A 21,815-nucleotide genomic window follows, 5' to 3' on the forward strand; every position below is an offset into this window, starting at 1 on the left:
CAATTTTGGCGGTTGCTAAATTTCTTTGTGGCTTGACCTTGACAATTTTTAGTAATAAACTTGGACCATCCTCCCCTCCACAATGCAGCTTACTCTCTCCCCCTCCCTTTTTTTTCTTCTCCCCCCTAACAAGTAGATGCAACTGCACCAGTGCATCATTTTTCAATTTTAGCGGTTGCTAAATTTCTTTGTTGCTTGCCCTTGACAATTTTTAGTAATAAACTTGGACCATGCTTCCCTCCACAATGCAGCTCATTCTCTCTTCTGCTCCCCCCAAATGATTCATAATTTTTCAATTTTTGTCGGTAAAAGTTGCCAAGTGTGGTCGGTAAATTTCTTTGTTATCTAACTTGGATAATTTTGAATGAAAAGGCTTGGACCATCTGGCACAAATGAATTACCAGATCGAATGCAAATAATAATTATTTAACACTAGAACTACCGAGCACTAAACGCAATCGGCATACATTGCCTGATAATTAGACAGCGGATTTTATGCGTTTATAACAAAAAATGAGTAGGTGTAATTTAAAATAGTAGAAGCATTAGTAGAAATAAAAATTCGGTTATATTATTTTCAACCTATTTACCATATGAACAAAGAAGATAAATTTCTATTTCACTCCAGTTTGTTATGATTCGGGTAGAACATTTTCATTTTGCATAAAGAAAAGTCTGCTTATAATTGCGACAAAATTGCATTTTTGTTTAAATATGTACTTCGGTAGAGAAGCTCCCCCAAAATTATTTCTGACAAAAACATATTTATAATTTGAACCCTCGGCACTCGAATGGCGATTCTGAGGCGCCACTAAAAATTGCTATACCATTATTCAAAATATTGTTTACATTTATAAATTGTAGAAGGTATTATAAAATTTTAAAAATTGTAGGGAATGGAAATGTTTAATTCTCAAGTTAAAATTGCTCCAAGTACAAAGGGTTAATATTGTTAAAAAAAAAAAAACAAATCAGGAGCAAGCCATTTTGACTCATCCGGTAGTTCTAGTGTTAAACCATATATTATTATATATTATTTAAAGCAGACGACTGTGGGAAATTTATTGTGCAGAGCAACAACGTTAAATTTGATTGCCTTACGATAATGACAAAATTGCATAATGCATACTCCAACAGAGAAGTTCGCTAAAAGAATTTCTAAGAAAAACGTATTTATAATTTCAACACTGCTAATGGAACAAATCAGGAGCAATTAATTTTGACTCATCCGGTATGGTTCCAGTGTCAAATCATATTTATACTAAACTAGAGAGGAGCTGTTGCTCGCGAGCTTCGCGAGTAGGGTAATCGAAATTAAGGGGGAACTATACCCTCGATTTGTAACTAGAAAATAACTATTTATCAATGTTATAAACCTCTGTGCAAAAAAGAAGTTTGGTAACATTGATAAACACGCAACTGCCTATTGAACACGAGATGGAGTTGCTTGTTATTTCCATATTCTATTCAGCTCGTCGCGAATGCCGCTATACAGGGCAGGTGACACTAATATTAGTGCCACCGATGAGAATATCTAACTCATCTGTGTCAGTTTTGCTATGATTCCACGATGACAGCAGTGCAGCAGTGAAATGTTGCACAATATCACAGCACTGATTGACAGTCCTCCTGACTAGGCGCCATCTCGTCTAAACGAGCTGCACTAAAATTGGCTCTAGACTGGCTCTGCATCCGGGAGGACCTTTGTCTTCATGGGGAAATCTATGCTAATGTGAATGAAATCACGCGCCTGGATTTTTTGACCTTATACGAGCATATTTTGAGCTGCACAAAGGTTCATTTGATAGAGGAGGGTTCATTACAGGGCGCTCTTCTCGTCATATCAGTCAAAAAAGTCTCTTTGAGACAGAAAAATACATTGAAATCTGCGGTTATTTTTCCAGATTTTTTCTCTACTTTGGGCACTCATATTATTAGATATAAACATAATCTCGTTAAATCATGAGAAGAGCGCCCTGTATTTAACCTTCCTCTACAGAATGAGTCCTCACCCAGCTCAAAATATGCTCAAATAACGACAAAAAATCCAGGCGTGCAAACCCATGTTTCGACCAAAAATCTAGTAAGATTCTAGTTATTTTTTAGTTGCAATCCGAGGGTATAGTTTCCCCTTAACTAACTGGCGAATGTTTATAATGTCGATAATGCAAACAGACGTCGATAATGTAAATTTCTATTGAAATATTGATTAAAAGCACTTTGTATTGTATCGAATTGTATTCAATTGTATTGAAATATGATTCTAAAAGCACTTTTAGTTTTTCCCGAATTTTCCATTTCTCCGTGATACTTTTCCAATTTTTTTGAATCGAGAAACCTGATTCGGACTACAACGAACATTAAAAAAATAAAATTAGCCAAATCGGTCCAGCCGTTCTCCCGTGATGTCGTGACCAACGCGAACAGCATTTTATTTTTATTATAATAGAAGATCATTTTTATTATATAGATTTGATTTTTATTATATAGATTATATTTAAAGCAGACGACCGTGGGAAGTTTATTCTGCAGCGACAACGTTACCTTGGATCGTTAGTCTCGCATTTCAACGAATCTTAAATTCCAAGAAACACTGCCGAGTCCACGGTGTTTGTTTGGCTTTGTTTTGCTAGCTTCTTGTTTACGTTTCGTACATTCTCCGATAACACGTACACATGCGGTATCTTCGTCGCAGGAGAATGTGTTTCATACACACCGAGCATTCGAAAGATTCACGCGAGTCTTCATTGAGCAGTGGAAGCGGGCCAATCAGAGATTCACAGGAGAAAGAGCACAACGCGATTACGCAGTTCGACGCGTGCGGATGACGTCACTGCGTGACGCGCGTACGAGCACGCACCAGATACGCGCGCCGCGATTACGGTGGATCGTAACAGAATAAAATAGTGTTGGGAATGTGTGGCACACGCATTCCGAACGTCACACACCCCGAAAATGTTCGTCGATACTTCCGGGTGGAGCACGGTAGAACAGACTGCGGATTTTATGCCGCGGTACCCGGGTCTATCTTGACCCAGATTTTCTTCAAATACCCATTAATTCGAACGAATAAAATGCTACATTAGGAATATCAATCGGACTACAAGAAGCATCCGGAAAATTATTTGTTAAAAAATTTGATGAAGATTTTTGAACAAAGTCTAACAAATACGAATGTTACGCGTTTCTTTTTAGGCGAAATAGAATTTGATTCGTTTGCAATCTCGATATCGAAGCATTGCAACAAATGTAGCCGAACAAAAAATATAAATTGACCCTAGGTTTTTCAATGGCTATTGAACCATTCGAAAGCTGACCAAGAAAAACCCCTCCGAGTAAAGTTTCAGCCCTCTAGCTTGCCCGTGAGGGTAGTTACAGTTTACAGTTTTCTGCGCATTTTCCGGTCTTTACTGCGTTCTAAAATTCTGAAAAAAAATGTGACATATTCTGGATCCCACGGCGCATTTTCGAGAATTTTTCCCGATTTTTCTGTTGCGAACTGTGGTCGTGAAAAATGAAAAACCCCCAAAAAATCGGAAAAATATTTGTTTACATTAAAGATCGGAAAATGGCAAGCCAAACGGCTGAAATTTTACTCGGAGGGGTTTTTCTTGGGTCAACTATCGAATGATTCAATAGCCATTGAAAAACCCTTAAGTTTTCCATTTTTGGGAATGAAGACGTTTTAATTACTGTAACCCATGAAAATAATGGCGAGAAGAGAATGTATGTTGCAATTTTAACGTTGCATAAAAATCCGCAATCTGGTACCGGTTTATTTATAGTCTCTTTCAGATTGACTGTCATCTTCAACTAGTTTGCTAATAATGAAGTCATGCCGATTGCTCATAAGGTTAAATCTTGATCTCAACGTAACAACGATGTATTACGTCGCTCCTCGACGAATTTTACACGGTGCAAGTGTTAATATTAGGTCGTTCGAAATGTTGACCTTGACAGCAAATGCGAAGATGAAGGTCGTCGGAGCTGAGTCAATATTTACCAGATAAAGTCGTAGAAATTCGTGCAACTCAATTATTCTGAACTGAAAAATCACAGAAAAGATCATAGAATAAAATGCCATGTATCGAGGTTATTCTGCGAGATATGACGAGAGATTCCACGAGATATGACTTTCCGAACGACGTAATATTACTAACAACGATTGCGTCGCGCGTTTATCATGAATTTTTGTGAACAACGAAGAAGCGAGGAAAATTTTATTTTGTCACGAGTACCACCGTCGATTGTAGAAAAATAAAATGGTACTTACAGTCTGCTGCTGGGCTCGTTGCTGGCTTCGTCACCCTCGATTCGATAAACCTTGCCGGACATCACGTACTCGAAACTGTCAGCCCTGGAGCCACCTTCCTGTTCCGTGGCGTTCCACTCCCCTCCATCGGGATATCCGTCCTCCCTCAAGGTCGTGGCAAGCACCAGGCGAAATTTATCACCTGCAACCAAAATGGAGGACAACCACCGTGAAGACAGCTGTGCCAAGGAAAATCGGTTTCATCGATTCGGGGACAAGTGTCGATGCGGCGAACACTGCGACGGAAACGGAGAAAAGCTAACGTTCGAAAATAAACCGCGACGCAGCCGCATCGAAAATAAATTGGGGGCGTTGCAGGCCAGCTACGTTTAACGAGATCCACGGTTGATCGCGTAAACCAGTGGATCCGTCCTGTCGGCTGGTTCCGCGAATACAGAGGTGGGCATTATTCGGCGAAACAAACATTTCGAATACTATTTAATATTTTAGATTTTATTTTGCTCCTAGATAATAGTATTTTAAATAAGATATACAATTTCGTAAATAAAATATTTCTATTTGAACCATCTGAACCTCAAGATAAAAGATTTCTGTTTCAACAATTTGATCCACAAAATAAAATATTTCTATTTCAACAATTTGATCCTCAAAATAAAATATCTCGCTTTCTGCATTGTTATAATACTCCGAGATAAACATAACCATACAGTTTATCTTATCGTTGAGAAACGATTTACATCTATAAATGTATTGAATTCGAACCATACTCGGCGATAATACTTAAAATTGAAAATAAAGACAAAATACAAATATTTCTAATATTATTCAAATAAAATAATATTTTCAAAAAAATTACTGCCTCAAATAAATTATATTATTTTCAAAGGTCACCGCATCAAATAATATATTTTATTTTCAAAAATTACTGTATTGAATAAAATATTTTATTTTCGAAGTTGTACACATACTTGAAAAAATAAATAGGATTGTTTACTATTTACTATTTAAATTACTATTTTCCCCAGCTCTGCGCGAACACGTCGCCGCAAAAATCAGCCACATCATTCACGTAGGAAATTTCAATTTTGCAGATAAGTTCAGACGCATTCGCTAGAATCTCTAATTCAGAGATAAGATTAGGATGATTAATTATCAATTTAGTCGATAGCGTAGTTTCTGTTCTATGTATGTATTGCTTTTTGACTTATCGTGTCGTCGAATTTACATTTTTATTTTATCGGCGAATTTTAATTGAATAATGCCAAGCACATTTCTGCTTGGACCCAACACATGACGTTCGAAATTAATATATACATTCTTATGCAGTTTTTTTTTTTCTTTTTATTGAGAGCTTAAGTCGTGCATTTTTTTATGAAATAACTGGATGAATTATGAAACAGTGAAGTATATAAAAAAATCCAAGAATATTGTTCTTAACATGAGAAGATTATATCGTGATTATTAGACTGCGGCTTTTTATGTGTTTGTGAGGAAACTAACTAAAAAATCCAAGAATATTGTTCTTAACATGAGAAGATTATATTGTGATTATTAGACTGCGGATTTTTATGCATTCACGAAGAAATTGACTGGATGAAACATAAAAGAAATTCTTTTGAAAACCATGCTTATATTAAAATGCACTAAGAAAAGGAAAATAATTTTTTTAGACATTAGCGACTATAAATAAAAGCGCTAAACTATATTGACGTAATCTTCGTGGGCGCTCCACGCTTTTATTTATAGTGACTAATGTCTAAAAAAATGATTTCCTCCTTTTTAGTGCATTTTAATTTAATATAAGCGTGGTTAAAATGGAATGCAAGATATAGTAATACTGGTATGAAATAGTAAAATATACATATAGAAACGCAAGATACGGAAATACGCGAGATGGAATGAGGGGATGACTCCGAGAGGCGGCGTCTCTTGATGGAGTCGGAAATGGTACTGAATGAACGGAACGCCATAACCACACTGAGCTCCTTCGGTGCGAAATGGGTCATGGAGTGGGGATGAGTCGGAGTGGGAACGCGTAGTGGAGTAGGGAGCGCTGGCGCCCGGAGTGGGGATCCCTAAACGCGATGACGTACTACTGAGCTTCGCTCGACGAGGTGTGGCAGTTAATATTAAAATTCTTTTCTCCTAAACGCACAGTTTTTTAAAAAAAATTGTTTCTTAATATTGCATTGTCATCCAGTTCTGAGCAATGATTAAAGTTTCAAGTCTCTAGCTCATCGGGAAGTGGTTTCAAATTCGATCACAAGATTTTACGCATACAACAACAATAATAACAACACAAACTCGGCAAGTAATATGTAGAAAGAATCCAAGAATATTGTCACGGTGTTTTCAACGTAGAAAGACTGCGAAGGAGTGAAACGAATTTTTATTGACTCACTTTAGTTTCCGCGATCGATGCAAGATATTTTACCACGTTTTTATTAGCTCGTTTTCTTGTCTGTCTGTTTGTTCGGTGCAAACTTTTTACTTTGAAACCGCTGCGTGACAATAGAAAACCGAGGAGCATTAGCAAGTTTTCGGTTGTGTCGCGTCATGCACACGTATCGCGGAAGTGTCGCGATACGCAGCGCGGAACGAAGCACGAAGACTGTCGTAAGTCGCGGGTCGATTATCCGCAGCCACCGTTGATTATGCAACAGCGCGACGTAAGGTAATTAAAATGCAAGAACTGTTACGACCAAATGTAAACCGAGCGAACAAGAGCGATCGAACTTGAAAAGAGCATCTTAGACAAACATGCAAATCCAATCCAAACTATAAAAATCCGTTTCCCTTTGTCGAGTGCCTCGAGCATGCTACGACAATGGCTGGCTTGTTTGAAACAATTCACGTTGAAACACGAAGAAGGAAGAATTTATTTATAGATGCTATCAAAGTCGGCATTTCCATTCGGAAGATGATAAATGGATTCTACGACGAAGACATAAAACGCGGAACACGAAAAGGGCTTCCGGAAAGAGATTAGCCTGGTCGGTTAAAATGACGAAATACAATGGGAACGCTGCCAACCAGAGACGCGGAAGAGCATCTAGCAAATCCGTGGAAAGGTACCAATGTTTGTAACGAACCCGCAATATGGTACCCCCACTCCAATCTCCGACGACACTGTGTCCCGGTGACCTTTCCTTCGGAAAATATTGGGTTACCGAGAATGAGTAAACTAAATTGTTTCTCGTTTGAAACCTTTCGTTCCGCAATTCTTTTATCGTATCGTTATAACTAGACTGCGGATTTGATGCATTTATAACAAAAATTGGTACGTACAATTTAAAGCAGTGCACATATATTTAAAAAATTTAAGAACATCAACGTGTTAGTTTCAGTTGAATAAAATAATTAAAACAAGAAAGAAATTTTTACGTAACCTCTGTGTCTTGGAATCGACGTAGAAACATTTAATTTTGCATAAAGATCCGCAGTCTAGTTATAACCTGGTCCAGCGAGATTTGCGATTAATTTGATAGAAAACACTCGCGCTTAAAAACATATATAAATTTGAAAAGGCTACGAACTTCACAATACACTTCACATTCTCCATTTAGTTCGATGATCCTCCGCCATCGTTAAAAGACTGATAATCCAATCGCGATGTCAGGTCACCATCGCACAGTGTTTCGATTCCTCGATTCTAGGTAGACAAAATGGTAAATTTGATCAACTTCAGATATCTTCGCTGACGTTCTATTTTGTTCACGAACATTAATTTATTCGATATATAACGTAATATTTCCATTGCACGTGGTTATTACGACGATAATACGGTGCTAAAGTTTTGCCTGTGCGAAATACTATAAATAAGCTAATTCTTCTTCATCGTATAACTTGTTCGTTTGTTGTTTAAATTATTATGTAAAAAAATGGAGCGCGTAAGCGAAGGTAAGTATTTCATTTTTACATATCGGTATAATTTTATTTTGCCGTGTAAATCATATACAACAGGTTAACTGATAATATTATTTAAGAAGATGTCAAATAATATAACTTAGTTTTCCCGGACTCGGCCGGACTTGGTTCTTTGATATAGTTTTGATGAATACTTATTTCAAAACAATGATACTAAATATCGTTGACCCGTTTTGCCCCGTTTGTCATTTATATCATTTTTTAGAAAAGACATGGAGTATGCCACTATTTCACGTCGTATTGAAATTGACGATAGAAAATTTACAGAATATGTACTTCAGACTGCGAGAATTACATATGACAATTATAATTTATAATAATTTAGAATATCCACCTTTGTCATGCACATTCCTTATTATAATTTTGTAATTTTGCATTATATTTTTGTAGAACTTTATCTAATTTTTAAATACGAGTTTTTTCCATTTCGTGTATTGTTTATTCACGTATTTAAACGAAAACTATAAAATATTTAATTTATGTTATTTTCACAAACGTTACAATTAACTGTTATATTTGTCCATCTTAAATAAATGATATAATTCGTATTAAATTCATGAATTGTTTTTATACACTTGTCATGATGTCCGAGAAATAAAGCGCTTATTGCTACAAGAGAACACGAAAATTTGAATTTTCTCCACCTAGAATCGAGGAATCGATCACTGTGGCATCGTTTCACGTTAAAACACCGCGACGACTTTCCTGCCAGCCGAATATTTCCGTAAAACGCGAGCAGCACTGCGTCTCGAACGTGCCAATTGGCCGCGACGACCTTGATACGCGGTGCTCCGCTCAAAACTAACAAGAGTCCTCCGCGCAAGACTCGGAGAACAAGGGTCAAGGTTGAATCCAGGCTACGCGGAGGATAGATATACATAGCACGGTGATCGATAGCGGCCCTGGCAATGCCGAGAGCGGAGGAAAGAAATACGGAACGGACTGAAACGAACTCGGCCGCGGATCCGCGTAGCCAATTGATGGTATTGCGATGCGTAGGGTCACACAGGCTTACGTCATAATAGTGCTAGAACGATTATAGATTATCTAGTTGAGCGATGCGCGACCGTATCCCCGGGCACATTAACGGGCTCACGTGATTTACAACGGCAACCTTGACAGTGACGGGCTCTCTCGCGTATACCGGTCATTTGCTCGGTTGAGGCGCATTTACGCTCCGCGATAAACCGTACGCGCGTCCCAGTGCCAGTTACGGAACAGGCGGCGTGAACGTGTAACGTTAAACAAGACTAGCGACGCGCTGATAACGATAATACAGCGTAGAAAGAATTCGAATTAAAACGATCCAGTTCGTCCAGACGGTGTCATTTGTTCGGTTGCGGCGCATTTACGTTCCGCGGCGAACCGTACGAGTGCAAGTTGCGAAGAAGCAGCGTATAACGTTGAATAAGACTGATAATATAATTGTACAGAGTAGAAGGAGACCGATCACACAAAATGATAAAAATGTAATGATATTGCACCTGGTGTGTAGTCGTCCAGGAACGTCGACCATCCGGGGGCAGAGAGCTTTAACAACTGTCCCGGGACTACCGAAAACCGCCATCTTGTCTCGTGACGTCAAGCACGATCGCGGGGAGAGACCGAGCGAGCGAGCGAGAGAGAGAGAGATAGGACGAGGATAGTTTATATCCATTCTTCGCATGATGCGCATCCGCATTCGCGGCGCAGGACGTCCCGTTCTCGTCCTCCTCTCGGGTGTATATGTTCCACGCACCTGTCACGACCTTGCCTCTCCGCACAGGCGGTTCCCGCGACGCGACACGATAACGCACGAACCTCCCCGACCGACTGGGCGCATCGGTTTCGTACTCCAATTGTCACACTTTTTCTTTTTGTTTCTCATTTCCTCCGATGAGACACGCACGACGACCAGTCCAGTCCCGGCCCCGAGAGTTCTCGATGTTAGTTAACGGGGTTAGTAGGGTTAGTTGACAAGAGGGAGAGAGGGAAGACGGAAGAGAGCAGAGTACGTGCGAGGGAGGAAAAAGCCCAAGGTTAAACGCGAAAGCGTCGTGCGGGATTCGACGCGACGGAACGGTAGACGTGCCGATCAGAGAGAACACGAAGAGAGAACACACACACACACGAGACTACATTCTTCTTCTCTCGGCGAACGACGAGTAATATCGCGCAGAGACCGACACGGTTGCGAGCCGTGGCCGTTTTGACCTTGGCATTGAACTTATGGGAGCTGCTGGCTGAGGCAGGAGGGCGGAGCGGGACCGCCGCTCGAGGGTGGGGATGATTCTCCGTAGAATGTGGCACGGGCTGAACCACCGCGCGGTGGGAGAAAGATTGCGTCATCTCGCGCAAGCCTGTGCGCGCCGCGCGTCAATACAACCGGACTGCCTGGCCCTACCGACTAACCTTCGCTCTCACCTCTCCCACCCCCGGCTCTTCCCCTCCGCCGCTTTTCCTCTTCCTCCTCCTCTCTCTTGCTCGAGAGAGAGAGATCAAGTTTCCTTCCTGCAAATTCGATCTTCCTTCTAGCCACCGCACGAAATATTCTCTCGTAAAAGCTTCTTCTATAGAGAATCACGATGCACGAGTGACCTTAAGGGACCTATTTTGCGCAACAATGCCTATTGCGCAACATGATTGATCGTGATCGACTAATTAATACAATGTGGATTTGCGTGAACATCATGCTGCGCGATTATTGTTGCGCAATATGCACGATCGTGAATAGGCCCCTTTAATAATGATCGGGATGTGTAGCTCCTCTCGCGCTTCAGCGAAAGTAGGGTACCAGGGTGCGCGGAAGACGCCCGGGATCAAATCGGAGATGCGGATGTAAAATGCAGCTGTTCAACTTGACCCGAAGCACACCGTGCTGCTAGGAATTGTGAAACTACCGTGTCGCTAAAAGCGATTCAAATGTTTCAGCTGATAAAAATGACTAGGTTCTAGGTCGATTTTGTGCAATTTTCAGTCCTGTGTGTGCTGGTAAATCATGTACAGTGGTCCCCCGCGATTGTTGCGAGAACTTCGGGGTATCGGGTCTCGGGAAACGAAATGGTAACTACGTTGTTTTACGCGTGTGCGCCCGAACATAGATTTCTTGGATAACTTTGCCAAGTGTAAACGACGATACTGGGTAAACAACAACGGTGCTAAGCGGGAAATTGTTGTATTGTATTAATGTTAGCCAATACTTGGGAATGATACATCGAGCATCATGAAACCCCAATTTGAACAGCCTAATACCTTAATTTCTTTGACCAAGGGGGAACCCAGTCAGTAGTGGGGATCAAAAAGTCACATCATCCGCATACCCGAGAGTCACATCAATCGCGGGAACACTGTAACACTTCATAATTTCAATAATTGTTCATTGTAGAGCTATTCTAATGCGGAAACCGAAGACGAGGCTCTGCTAATTTCGATTTTGTGCAATTTTTAGTCCAATATGCGGTTGGATAACAGATTTTATCGAATCAATTCCCACTTTATAATTTCAATAATAATGTAGAGTTATCCTAATTCGGAAACCGAAGACGAGGCTCTGCTAATTCCGATTTTGTGCAATTTTTAGTCCAACATGCGGTTGGATAACAGATTTTATCGAATCAATTCCCACTTTATAATTTCAATAATAATGTAGAGTTATCCTAATTCGAAAACCGAAGACGAGGCTCTGCTAATTTCGATTTTGTGCAATTTTTAGTCCAATATGCGGTTGGATAACAGATTTTATCGAATCAATTCCCACTTTATAATTTCAATAATAATGTAGAGTTATCCTAATTCGGAAACCGAAGACGAGGCTCTGCTAATTTCGATTTTGTGCAATTTTTAGTCCAACATGCGGTTGGATAACAGATTTTATCGAATCAATTCCCACTTTATAATTTCAATAATAATGTAGAGTTATCCTAATTCGGAAACCGAAGACGAGGCTCTGCTAATTTCGATTTTGTGCAATTTTTAGACCAATATGCGGTTGGATAACAGATTTTATCGAATCAATTCCCACTTTATAATTTCAATAATAATGTAGAGTTATCCTAATTCGAAAACCGAAGACGAGGCTCTGCTAATTTCGATTTTGTGCAATTTTTAGTCCAATATGCGGTTGGATAACAGATTTTATCGAATCAATTCCCACTTTATAATTTCAATAATAATGTAGAGTTATCCTAATTCGGAAACCGAAGACGAGGCTCTGCTAATTTCGATTTTGTGCAATTTTTAGTCCAACATGCGGTTGGATAACAGATTTTATCGAATCAATTCCCACTTTATAATTTCAAAAATTGTAGAGCTAATTCGGAACCGAATTTTTTCTTGCCGATTTTGAATGTTGTCGATATTAAACTGATGTAATACCTCGTACAATACTTTCAGTGGTTTATTAAAATATTGAATGCAAATTTAATAATGCAACAAATATTTTGAACAATGGTATAAAGTTACCACTCCAGTGCTAAGGGTTAATAGTGAACGAAACATCATTAATCGCTTGTAGCTCGTGTGTGTGTTAATCGATTTTGACGAAATTTTCAGCATGTGTATAACTAACATAGATCTACAAAACATATATTTTAAATTTTCTTTAAGTGCCCTAATAAAAAAAGGTTTAAAAAATGACTTTTTTATTTTTGCATGTAACTTTGTAAATTATAACTTTTTGTAAAATCTTTTTTGCATATCATTTCATAAACCAGTGCTTCTAATTGATTACAAAAAATCAGGTCGTTTCTTACAATTATAAAAAAGTTATTCTGTTTTAAAGGGCGTTCGAATACTTTCGTGAGCCACTTGTAGTTCACGTTAAAATAGTTCAACTATTGATTAGACTTTGCGAACAGCAAAATCGTCAGGACCATTGTCAAACCTTGGAGATGATTCACAATCGACGACAGAACCGCACGAGAAAGCAAATGGCGATTACTACCGCGCGGAAAATCTACGTAAAATCTGCACTGGCAACGTTCGGTGGCTTTAATCCGAAAAACTCGAGATGCAATTCAATTATCACCGATTTCGAGCGAGTAATCCCGAGCTCTCACCGGAAGCGGACGGTAACTGCGTTTGGCGGGGTACGTATTTGAAACGCGCGTTGAAAGTCGCGCAAGGGAACGCGAAACAGGAGAAACTGTTTTAACGAAAATAGGAGGCAAGGGAACAGGACACGAATCTGTAAACATAGAGAAAGCGGGTTGGAGGAGGTGGATCAACGATGCAGTGCGCCCCACCCCCAACCCCGAGTGGGTGTGACGCACCCCTCCCCCTCTACAGCGACCGAATCAACGGGATACATCCAGAATTGTCCGTGGGGCGAGTTAAAACGACGATATTCCAGGGGGTTGGTAGGGGGTTGCTTTGCTGCAGCGTGACGTGGCCTTGGGCACACTTACCACCCCCCTCCCCGATTCTTTCCACGATTCTTTCTCCACCTCTTTTACGAGCTGACGTAGGACGAAAACGGAGGATTGCGATGTTGCGAGATTTTTAGTGCTGCTACGTTTCAACGTTTACAATTTACAAAGCTTCGCAGAGGGCAAACGGTGGAGAATAAAATGCCGGAATTAGCCATTCTGTACCTGAACCAAGAGTAATTAGGATGTTCTGGAGGTATATGAAAACGCAAGAAAATTTTCTTGTAAAATTAATATTTTATAAATTATAATTTTCTTGTAAAAATAATTCTTACTAAATTGATGCAATTACCAAAGTTTTGGTTAGATTCACCGTTTAAGAATTATTGCAACTTAAGGTTCGCACATTTTAACACGTTTTATGGAGAATTCATAAAATTCCACTTCAAACCCTATTTAAACCTTGAAAAAACGCTACACATTTTTTGAAAATTTGACAAGTTATAATTCCTACTAAATTAATGCAATTACCAAAGTTTTGGTTCGATTCACCGTTTAAGAATTATAACAACTTAAGGTTCGCACATTTTAACACGTTTTATGGAGAATTCATAAAATTCCACTTCAAACCCTATTTAAACCTTGAAAAAACGCTACACATTTTTTGAAAATTTGACAAGTTATAATTCCTACTAAATTAATGCAATTACCAAAGTTTTGGTTCTATTCACCGTTTAAGAATTATAACAACTTAAGGTTCGCACATTTTAACACGTCTTCTTATGGAGAATTCATAAAAAATTCCACTTCGAACCCTATTTAAACTTTGAAAAAACGCTACAAATTGTTTGAAAATTTGACAAGTTATAATTCCTACTAAATTAATGCAATTACCAAAGTTTTGGTTCGATTCACCGTTTAAGAATGATTGCAACTTAAAAAGTTTGCACACATTAACACGTCCTCTTATGGAGAATTCATAAAAAATTCCACTTCGAACCCCATTTAAACTTTGAAAAAACGCAACAAATTTTTTGAAAATTTGACAAGATATAATTCCTACTAAATTAATGCAATTACCAAAGTTTTGCTTCGATTCACCGTTTAAGAATGATTGCAACTTAAAAAGTTTGCACACATTAACACGTCCTCTTATGGAGAATTCATAAAAAATTCCACTTCGAACCCTATTTAAACCTTGAAAAAACGCAACAAATTGTTTGAAAATTTGACAAGTTATAATTCCTACTAAATTAATGCCATTACCAAAGTTTTGGTTCGATTCACCGTTTAAGAATTATAGAGCAACTTAAAGTTTGTGCATTTTAACACGTCTTATGGAGAATTCATAACATTCCACTTCGAACCCTATTTAAACCTTGAAAAAACGCAACTAGAAACTCCAGTTTTTGTTTTATTATAGAGGGTGGACATTTTATCTGAAGACATTGAAATATCTCGAGAAGCATGGATCGGATCAAAACAAGCGGGTAATGAAAGTTGTTCGTCGCGAAAAGGGGTACATCCAATGACACCCCCACCGCCACTCCCTGGGGGTGGGAGAGTGGGGGAAGATAAAAAAACTTAAATGGGAACCCCCACCATTTTTCTTTGCAGAGATTTGGATTCTCCAGAAAATAATACACGAATTTGACCTAGGAGTTTTTGCATTTTGGTGCACAGATGGCGCTGTAATGGACGAAAATCGGAATGGGTAAAAAATCGTTGAAAATTGGGGATATCTCGAGAAATACACATCAGATCAGAAAAAATACAAGTAGACGTATTGGATATTTTTAAAAATGCTATTCAATAACACCATAATTGACCCCCCACCCCCCACCTCCTGAGGGTGGGAGAGGGAATTATTTCAAAATCTTCAATGGGAAACCCTTTTTTATAGCAAAACCTAGGTTCTCCATTGATTTGGTATTATTGGTGTAATTTCTTTCACAGATGTCGCTGCAATCGAAAGCAGTTGGAAAAATTCATTGGTTTGTTTATCAATCCTTGGATCATTGGATGTCCCCCTTCGCGACGAACAACTTTCATTACCCACTTGTTTTGATCCAATGCATAGTTCTCGAGATATTTCAGTGTCTTCAGATAAAATGACCACCCTGTATTATACAGTGACTCCCATTAATATTCGGACGCTCTAAAAAACGCGATAATCTTTTTAAATATTGGTCTATACGATTCAAACTTTTTTCGGAAGCTAGAGCACTTAGTTCACTACAGGATGTGAAAAGAAATTTTTTCGAAAATTGCAATTGGTCGGAATTGTAGAGAAAATACTAAAAGATCCATTTCACAACTTTTTCATGTGGGCCTATATCGAAAATTTAAAAAATACGTTTTGTAGATCTGTTTCAATTAAACATAACCTGACAATTTTGTCAAAATCGGTCAACGTTGCAACGAGCTACAAGCGTTTAGGTAAAAATTGCAGATTTTCACGATTTTCGGCCTATATAACAGCATTAAATCTAAGAATTCTTAGTTTCACTTATTTTTACTATTACTTTTTACTTATATACTTTTAGTTTTCTCCAAACTCTCAGGAGGTGGGAGTGGGGGGTCAATTATAGATTGTTCGGCGAGGAAAATAGTGTGTGAAAGTCGCGGAACGCATTTGGCACGGGCGAAAGTGCGGGGTTTCTGTTTTCCTAGTTCAGCGAATTTTCGAGAGCTCTCCCGTGGTGCATGCCAAAACCATCGACAAGCCAAGATTGCTTTTCTGTATCGCGAGAGGCGTGCGCGATCGAAACGATCGATGCTCGACGGTCGAGGGGCGCCCTTTGGCGAACGTGACACGTGTTTCACGCTTACAGACACACACGTGCTCTCTCGGGCTACAGTCTTTTTATTCCCGTCGTCCTTCCGCTTCTCGGCTAGACGTCGGAAGGGCAACCTCGCTACGTAATGGACACTGGCGGAACGTGTTCCGCTCCGGGAGCAAGTCGCTTCAACTTTATAACTACCTCAAGGTGACTTCCATTGCTCTTCTCGCAACGCAGAAAGAGATAGAGAGAGAGAGAGGGAGCTTCGCGGGACACGCGCCGTTCTCAATTTCGGGGTTGCAAAGCCATGCTGAATGCGCCTTCAAGTGACCATTCTTTAGCCGCCACCCTTCACTCGCGGAAAAAAGAGTTACATACTCGTCTATTCAGAATGCACGCTCGGGGCTGAACTTGTTATTAAACTGCGCGCACTTAATGGCTCGGAACTTCAAGGTAACGGACAAACTTGAATAGGCTTTCACGCGACTTCGTTAACTCGATTTATATTCAGATTTTACCGTACACACGTCGGTCCCTCGGTTGTCGGAATTTGCCTCTAACGATTTTTCTGTTTCTCTCAAAACTGCCAGGCTACTTGGGGAATTTCCAGGTACACAACTGCGTCGTTCCGTCAGCTGCTGTTCAAATTTACTTGACAAAATTTCTCTGCTTTTCTCGAATTGTCACAGATTACGTACTTCGGCAATTTCAAAGTACCGGGCACACATTGGTCCCCCGGTTCAAAGGGCCTAGCAGACTAAGATTGGTCCAGCGGCCCCACCAACAACTTTTATTGATATTGTGCGGAGAACAATGGTTTTAGGTCGAAAGATAACCCCCTAAAATTTTAAGTCGCTAACCCTTCGTATAAGGATGATATCAGGGTAGATACCCTTAACTGTATCATTTTTTTTCTCGGTTGTTAATTAAGATATTCGGATTAAAAGAAAAAAACGAAAATACTCGAACTTACCTCCTTCATATCATACATTTTCTTCACCATCGTGATCAAATTGTTAAGGGTAGAAAAAAATCATTTCATTTTTTAGGGGTGGGAATTGCAAGCAACCCTTCGAGTGACCACTTCCAAAAAATTCAAGAACAACGTTCTGTTGCTTATCTAACGTATAAAAAAAGTTTCAAGATGGTCGGATTGGTGGAACATAGTTAAATATTGAGAAACAAATAAAATTACGTCATTATAATACAGTGTTTCTCTTGTCCCTTCTTGATCAATTATTTCTTTTTAAATGCGACGCATAACATTACATAAGTAGTATATAGTTTTATATGCGATTATATTATACATATACAGGGTGTCTCAGACCACCCCTACCACCGATTTATAATCTAGAAAATAGATTATTTTAAAAAATTCAAAGTGTTTCTTTTATAAATCAGATGCGTTCTATCAAATGGTGATATTTTTAACTTCCGGTTTCGGCCGGAAATAGGTTTCACATAGAATCCGATTCCGTAATAAAAAATATCATGTTCCATTTGATAAATGTAACTTCCGGTCTCAATCACCTTTTATCCGAATATCTTAATTAAAAACCGAGAAAAAAAATGATACAGTTAAGGGTATTTACCCTCATATTATCCTTATACGAAGGGTTAGCGACCTAAAATTTTAGGGGGTTATCTTTCAACCTAATCTATCTATCTTAGTCTGCTAGGCCCTTTACTCGACATTTCTCCTCGAAACATATAACCGAGAAATCTAAGATGTAAATGTTAACTCATCAATTCGAATAAAAAACCATCGCAAAGTAACTGTTTTTACCTTGTTATTTTATCGATTTTTTATCACTGTGTCAATTTGACATCGAGAGACAGATTCAGTTTGTGAAATGAGGGACGGATGAGGGTTAAACTGCTGTGACTTTGTTAAAATTTATCCAAATTCGATGATAAAGCAACCATTTTCAAGCTGGAGATTTCTGCTTTTTGCACTGTATACCGTTTTCACTAAAATGGATGTTCCGAGAGCAAAAGCTGCCCATAAAGAGGAGCATATCAAATTGTAAAGTTTTTAGCTATTCTCCAATCAAGTACTGCGGCCATATTTTCATAGATCAACTATAAAACACGGAGTTGGACGTAGTAACAACCAATTTGCATCTTAATCATAAAACTTCAAAGAACACAATGGCACAGAAACGAACACCGGGACTCACCCTGAAGTCGAACAAAATCATTACCAAACTCTTAGAATCATCAAAAAGTGACTGAATCGTTGGTTGTCTTTAAATATTAATAACTACAAAAATATATATAGTACAAAAGTGAGATTCTCTTAAAAGCATGTCTTATACTTAACTAAACGAACATATATAAAACAAAAATCTATTTAATTTATGTAAATAAGTTAAGGATGTTCTGGAGGTATACATATAAAAACGCAACAAAATTTTTGAAAATTTCACAAGGTATAATTCTTACTAAATTAATGCAATTACCAAAGTTTGGGTTCGATTCACTGCACCGTTTAAGAATTATAGCAACTTAAAGTTTGCACATTTTAACACGTCTTCTTATGGAAAATTCATAAAATTCCACTTCAAACCCAATTTAAACCTTGAAAAAACGCAACTAGAAACTGCAGTTTTTTTGTATATGTAGTAAAAATTATGTAATTAATTATGTTCAAAATTTATTAGGATTCACTAAACAGTTACAGAGTAAAAAAGTTATAAACTGCTACAAAACGTCAAATTTATCGTGTCGTCTCTCACTAGCATGGAAACGCGACAAGCGTAGACCACTCAATATAGCTACAGAGGGTACAGTATTCGCAAAAGTTTAATGCAAAATATACTCATGAATGGCTTTCATTGCCATGTATTGATGGATTTCGAATTTCTTGTACTTTTGTCTCGCATTGTACCTCCAGAACATCCTTAACAATTACTAATAGGTGAATTCGTTGAGAAATGAAAGCGCGTTAACAGAATTCCGAACTTCCGACAAATTTCAGTGCTTTATGGATTCATGAATGGTAGATTGTTCCTCAGATATTCAACTAACTCGAGCAACAATAATTTTACGGGACGTTCGACCGGAAATTACAACGTCCCTCGGGTGCGCGCGAAAGAGAAGGGGCGGGCGCCGTGAAAAATGTGCCTCGGTTTTAATTCGTAAGATTATTTTTCTCCGGTTTGGCGAGACTGTTAACTGTAACACTACGAACCAACCCCCTAGCTCTGCAAAATTTACACTGCAAGCTGTGTATCGATCAAGTACACACGGTGCAACTCGCGAGACAGGCGCCATGTAAACAAACACACACGGGAGTCGTGACAGCGCCGCTGCGATATGGCAAACAACATTTTCATGCAATGCAAGCCGACCGTCGACGGCGAAAAGACAGTTTAATTACTTTCCTCTTACGACGAGTCACGGTCATGAATTTCTAATCGGACACGCGGATCCCGTTTATGGATCGTTTCTCTACGGGAGAAATGGCGGCGAGAAATCCGGGGACACGTTGTTGATCATCACCTCGTGACACAAGGTCGACACCGCGCCATCTTGAAGAAGCCGAAACGCGATCGTTGCAGCTGTGCTATCAAAACATACAGTCAGCGGCAATAATAAGTGGACACTAGGGTGGTCCTTAGCTATACCTGGTGAAATTTTTTTGTGAGATTTTTTCGCTCCCCCCTAAAATTGTGCCTTTAGGTAAGAAAATAATTCCTGCAAAAGATGAAGTTGATCGGATAAGGGAAAACCCTGTCTCATCGACGTTCAAGTTGCGAAAAACATGAAATTTCATAGGAATGGGAATATTTGAACAAAAGACTTGATTATAACTAAACGTTCTTCTTGTGTCAAAATATTGATTATAATAGTACCAAAATGTAATATTTTCAATATAACAATTAACTAATTATCATATTTTTGTAAATATATGTGTCAAATTTTACGTATTTTATTGAAAATACCAATTCTTTTAGTTATATTCTTATACTAATTTAAAAAGTAGAGAAATCAACATTCGACATAAATATGTTATATTTAATCAGAGCGTAATATTTTTAAAAGAGATATTTTAAAAGAGAAAAAAAGAGAGATACAAAATTAAAAAAGAACAGGAACAAGAAATCAATAATAATTTACACGAAAGAAAAGAGATAATTACACAACAAATTAAGGGCAGAATGTAATATACAATAATAAATTATTAATAATATATTCATATGTGCATCATTAAAGATTTAATTAAGTTCGATGTTATAGATCAGGCATGGGCAAATTTTTGCTCGATCAGAGGCATTCTCAAGCAATACCCCCACTCCTCCCGGTCGCGCGTCTCGCTCCCCGTAGCGGCCATAGTGCTTGGAGCACTATAGTGTCTGTTGCAGATTATATGTAAATTCAATTTGTCCCGGTGTATGGTTTACTTCTGTCCAGGTACTAGCTTAGATTGGATTTAATATGTCCAACTACAGGTTTGAATTATTCTTGTTAATACAATTAAGATATTAACCTAAACAATGATTTTTTTATTTTAAATTACTTTACAAACTCCGAACTGTATGTTAAAACTCTTAAAACATTATTTTTGTTTATTTAAAGTGATAAAATTTAAAATAGAAAAACATGCTGTCCAGGCATAGGGCACTTCACCTTGCTTAAGTTTTTTGTTAAAAAAAAATTTTCAGACGCAGTTTTCTTCTTTCTTGAGAATGATCCACATAGACACATTTGCTTTTTTTGTAATTATATGATCGAACCGCTGCGCCGAGAACACTATTACATCATTTGTTTAATAATCATACGATCGACAATAGGAAGAATATTTACGTTTTTATTATCTCGCTGTGTTGTCTGTCTGTTCGGTACAAACATTGCAATTGATTTTAAACGAACTTCCCGATGAGCTAGAGACTTGAAATTTTAAACATAGCTCAGAACTGGACGACACATTAATGATGACATTTCTATGATATTTTAATATCATCGACAACAGTTTCAGATTATGTACTTCGAGATATTTAGTTTACGAAGCTCGTGAAGTGGGATCAGCACGTAAAACGAGACGTTGAAGATATTTTTCGAACCCGAAGTGACGGGCGCGGCTGTATCGCCGCCTAAAATGAGCCGTTCATCTTGTTGACAGGGCCTAATGAGTACCAGATGATGATCCTCTCCTAAATACTCGCCGAACTATATATTTTTCAAGGTCCAGAAATCGTCGCTAGCTAGAGTTCGGAGGCGGACGATATTCGCGAACTATTTTTTCGTTTACGTAACACGGTTCTAATTAAAGAAACGGCCTTTCCGGGAACGTCGTCTGACTGACAATTTAATTGCCCGGTAATAAAACCGAAATACAATACGACAGTCGCAATTGTATAATTTCTGAATAAAATTCGACACATCTTCGTATCGATGGTTGCAGCGTTATGTGCAAACAGCTGACTTTAAAATACAAGTCAGAATTGCAATTTTTTAATTAAATTCGAAACTTCTGCTCATCGA

At 38.5% G+C, this 21,815-nt stretch overlaps 1 protein-coding gene across 1 annotated transcript in view; it reads right to left on the bottom strand.

Moving 5' to 3' along the window:
* Positions 1–21,815, bottom strand: part of Rpb8 (DNA-directed RNA polymerases I, II, and III subunit Rpb8) — a 153,737-nt gene that overhangs the window by 66,242 nt on the left and 65,680 nt on the right. Inside the window, exon 3 of the mRNA XM_076443404.1 lies at positions 4,274–4,454. Within this exon, the coding sequence (XP_076299519.1) occupies positions 4,274–4,454 (181 nt within the window). The remainder of the gene's footprint in view (positions 1–4,273; positions 4,455–21,815) is intronic.

The sequence above is a fragment of the Lasioglossum baleicum genome, chromosome 19, assembly GCF_051020765.1.
Source record: "Lasioglossum baleicum chromosome 19, iyLasBale1, whole genome shotgun sequence".
Classification (NCBI taxonomy): Eukaryota; Metazoa; Arthropoda; class Insecta; order Hymenoptera; family Halictidae; genus Lasioglossum; species Lasioglossum baleicum.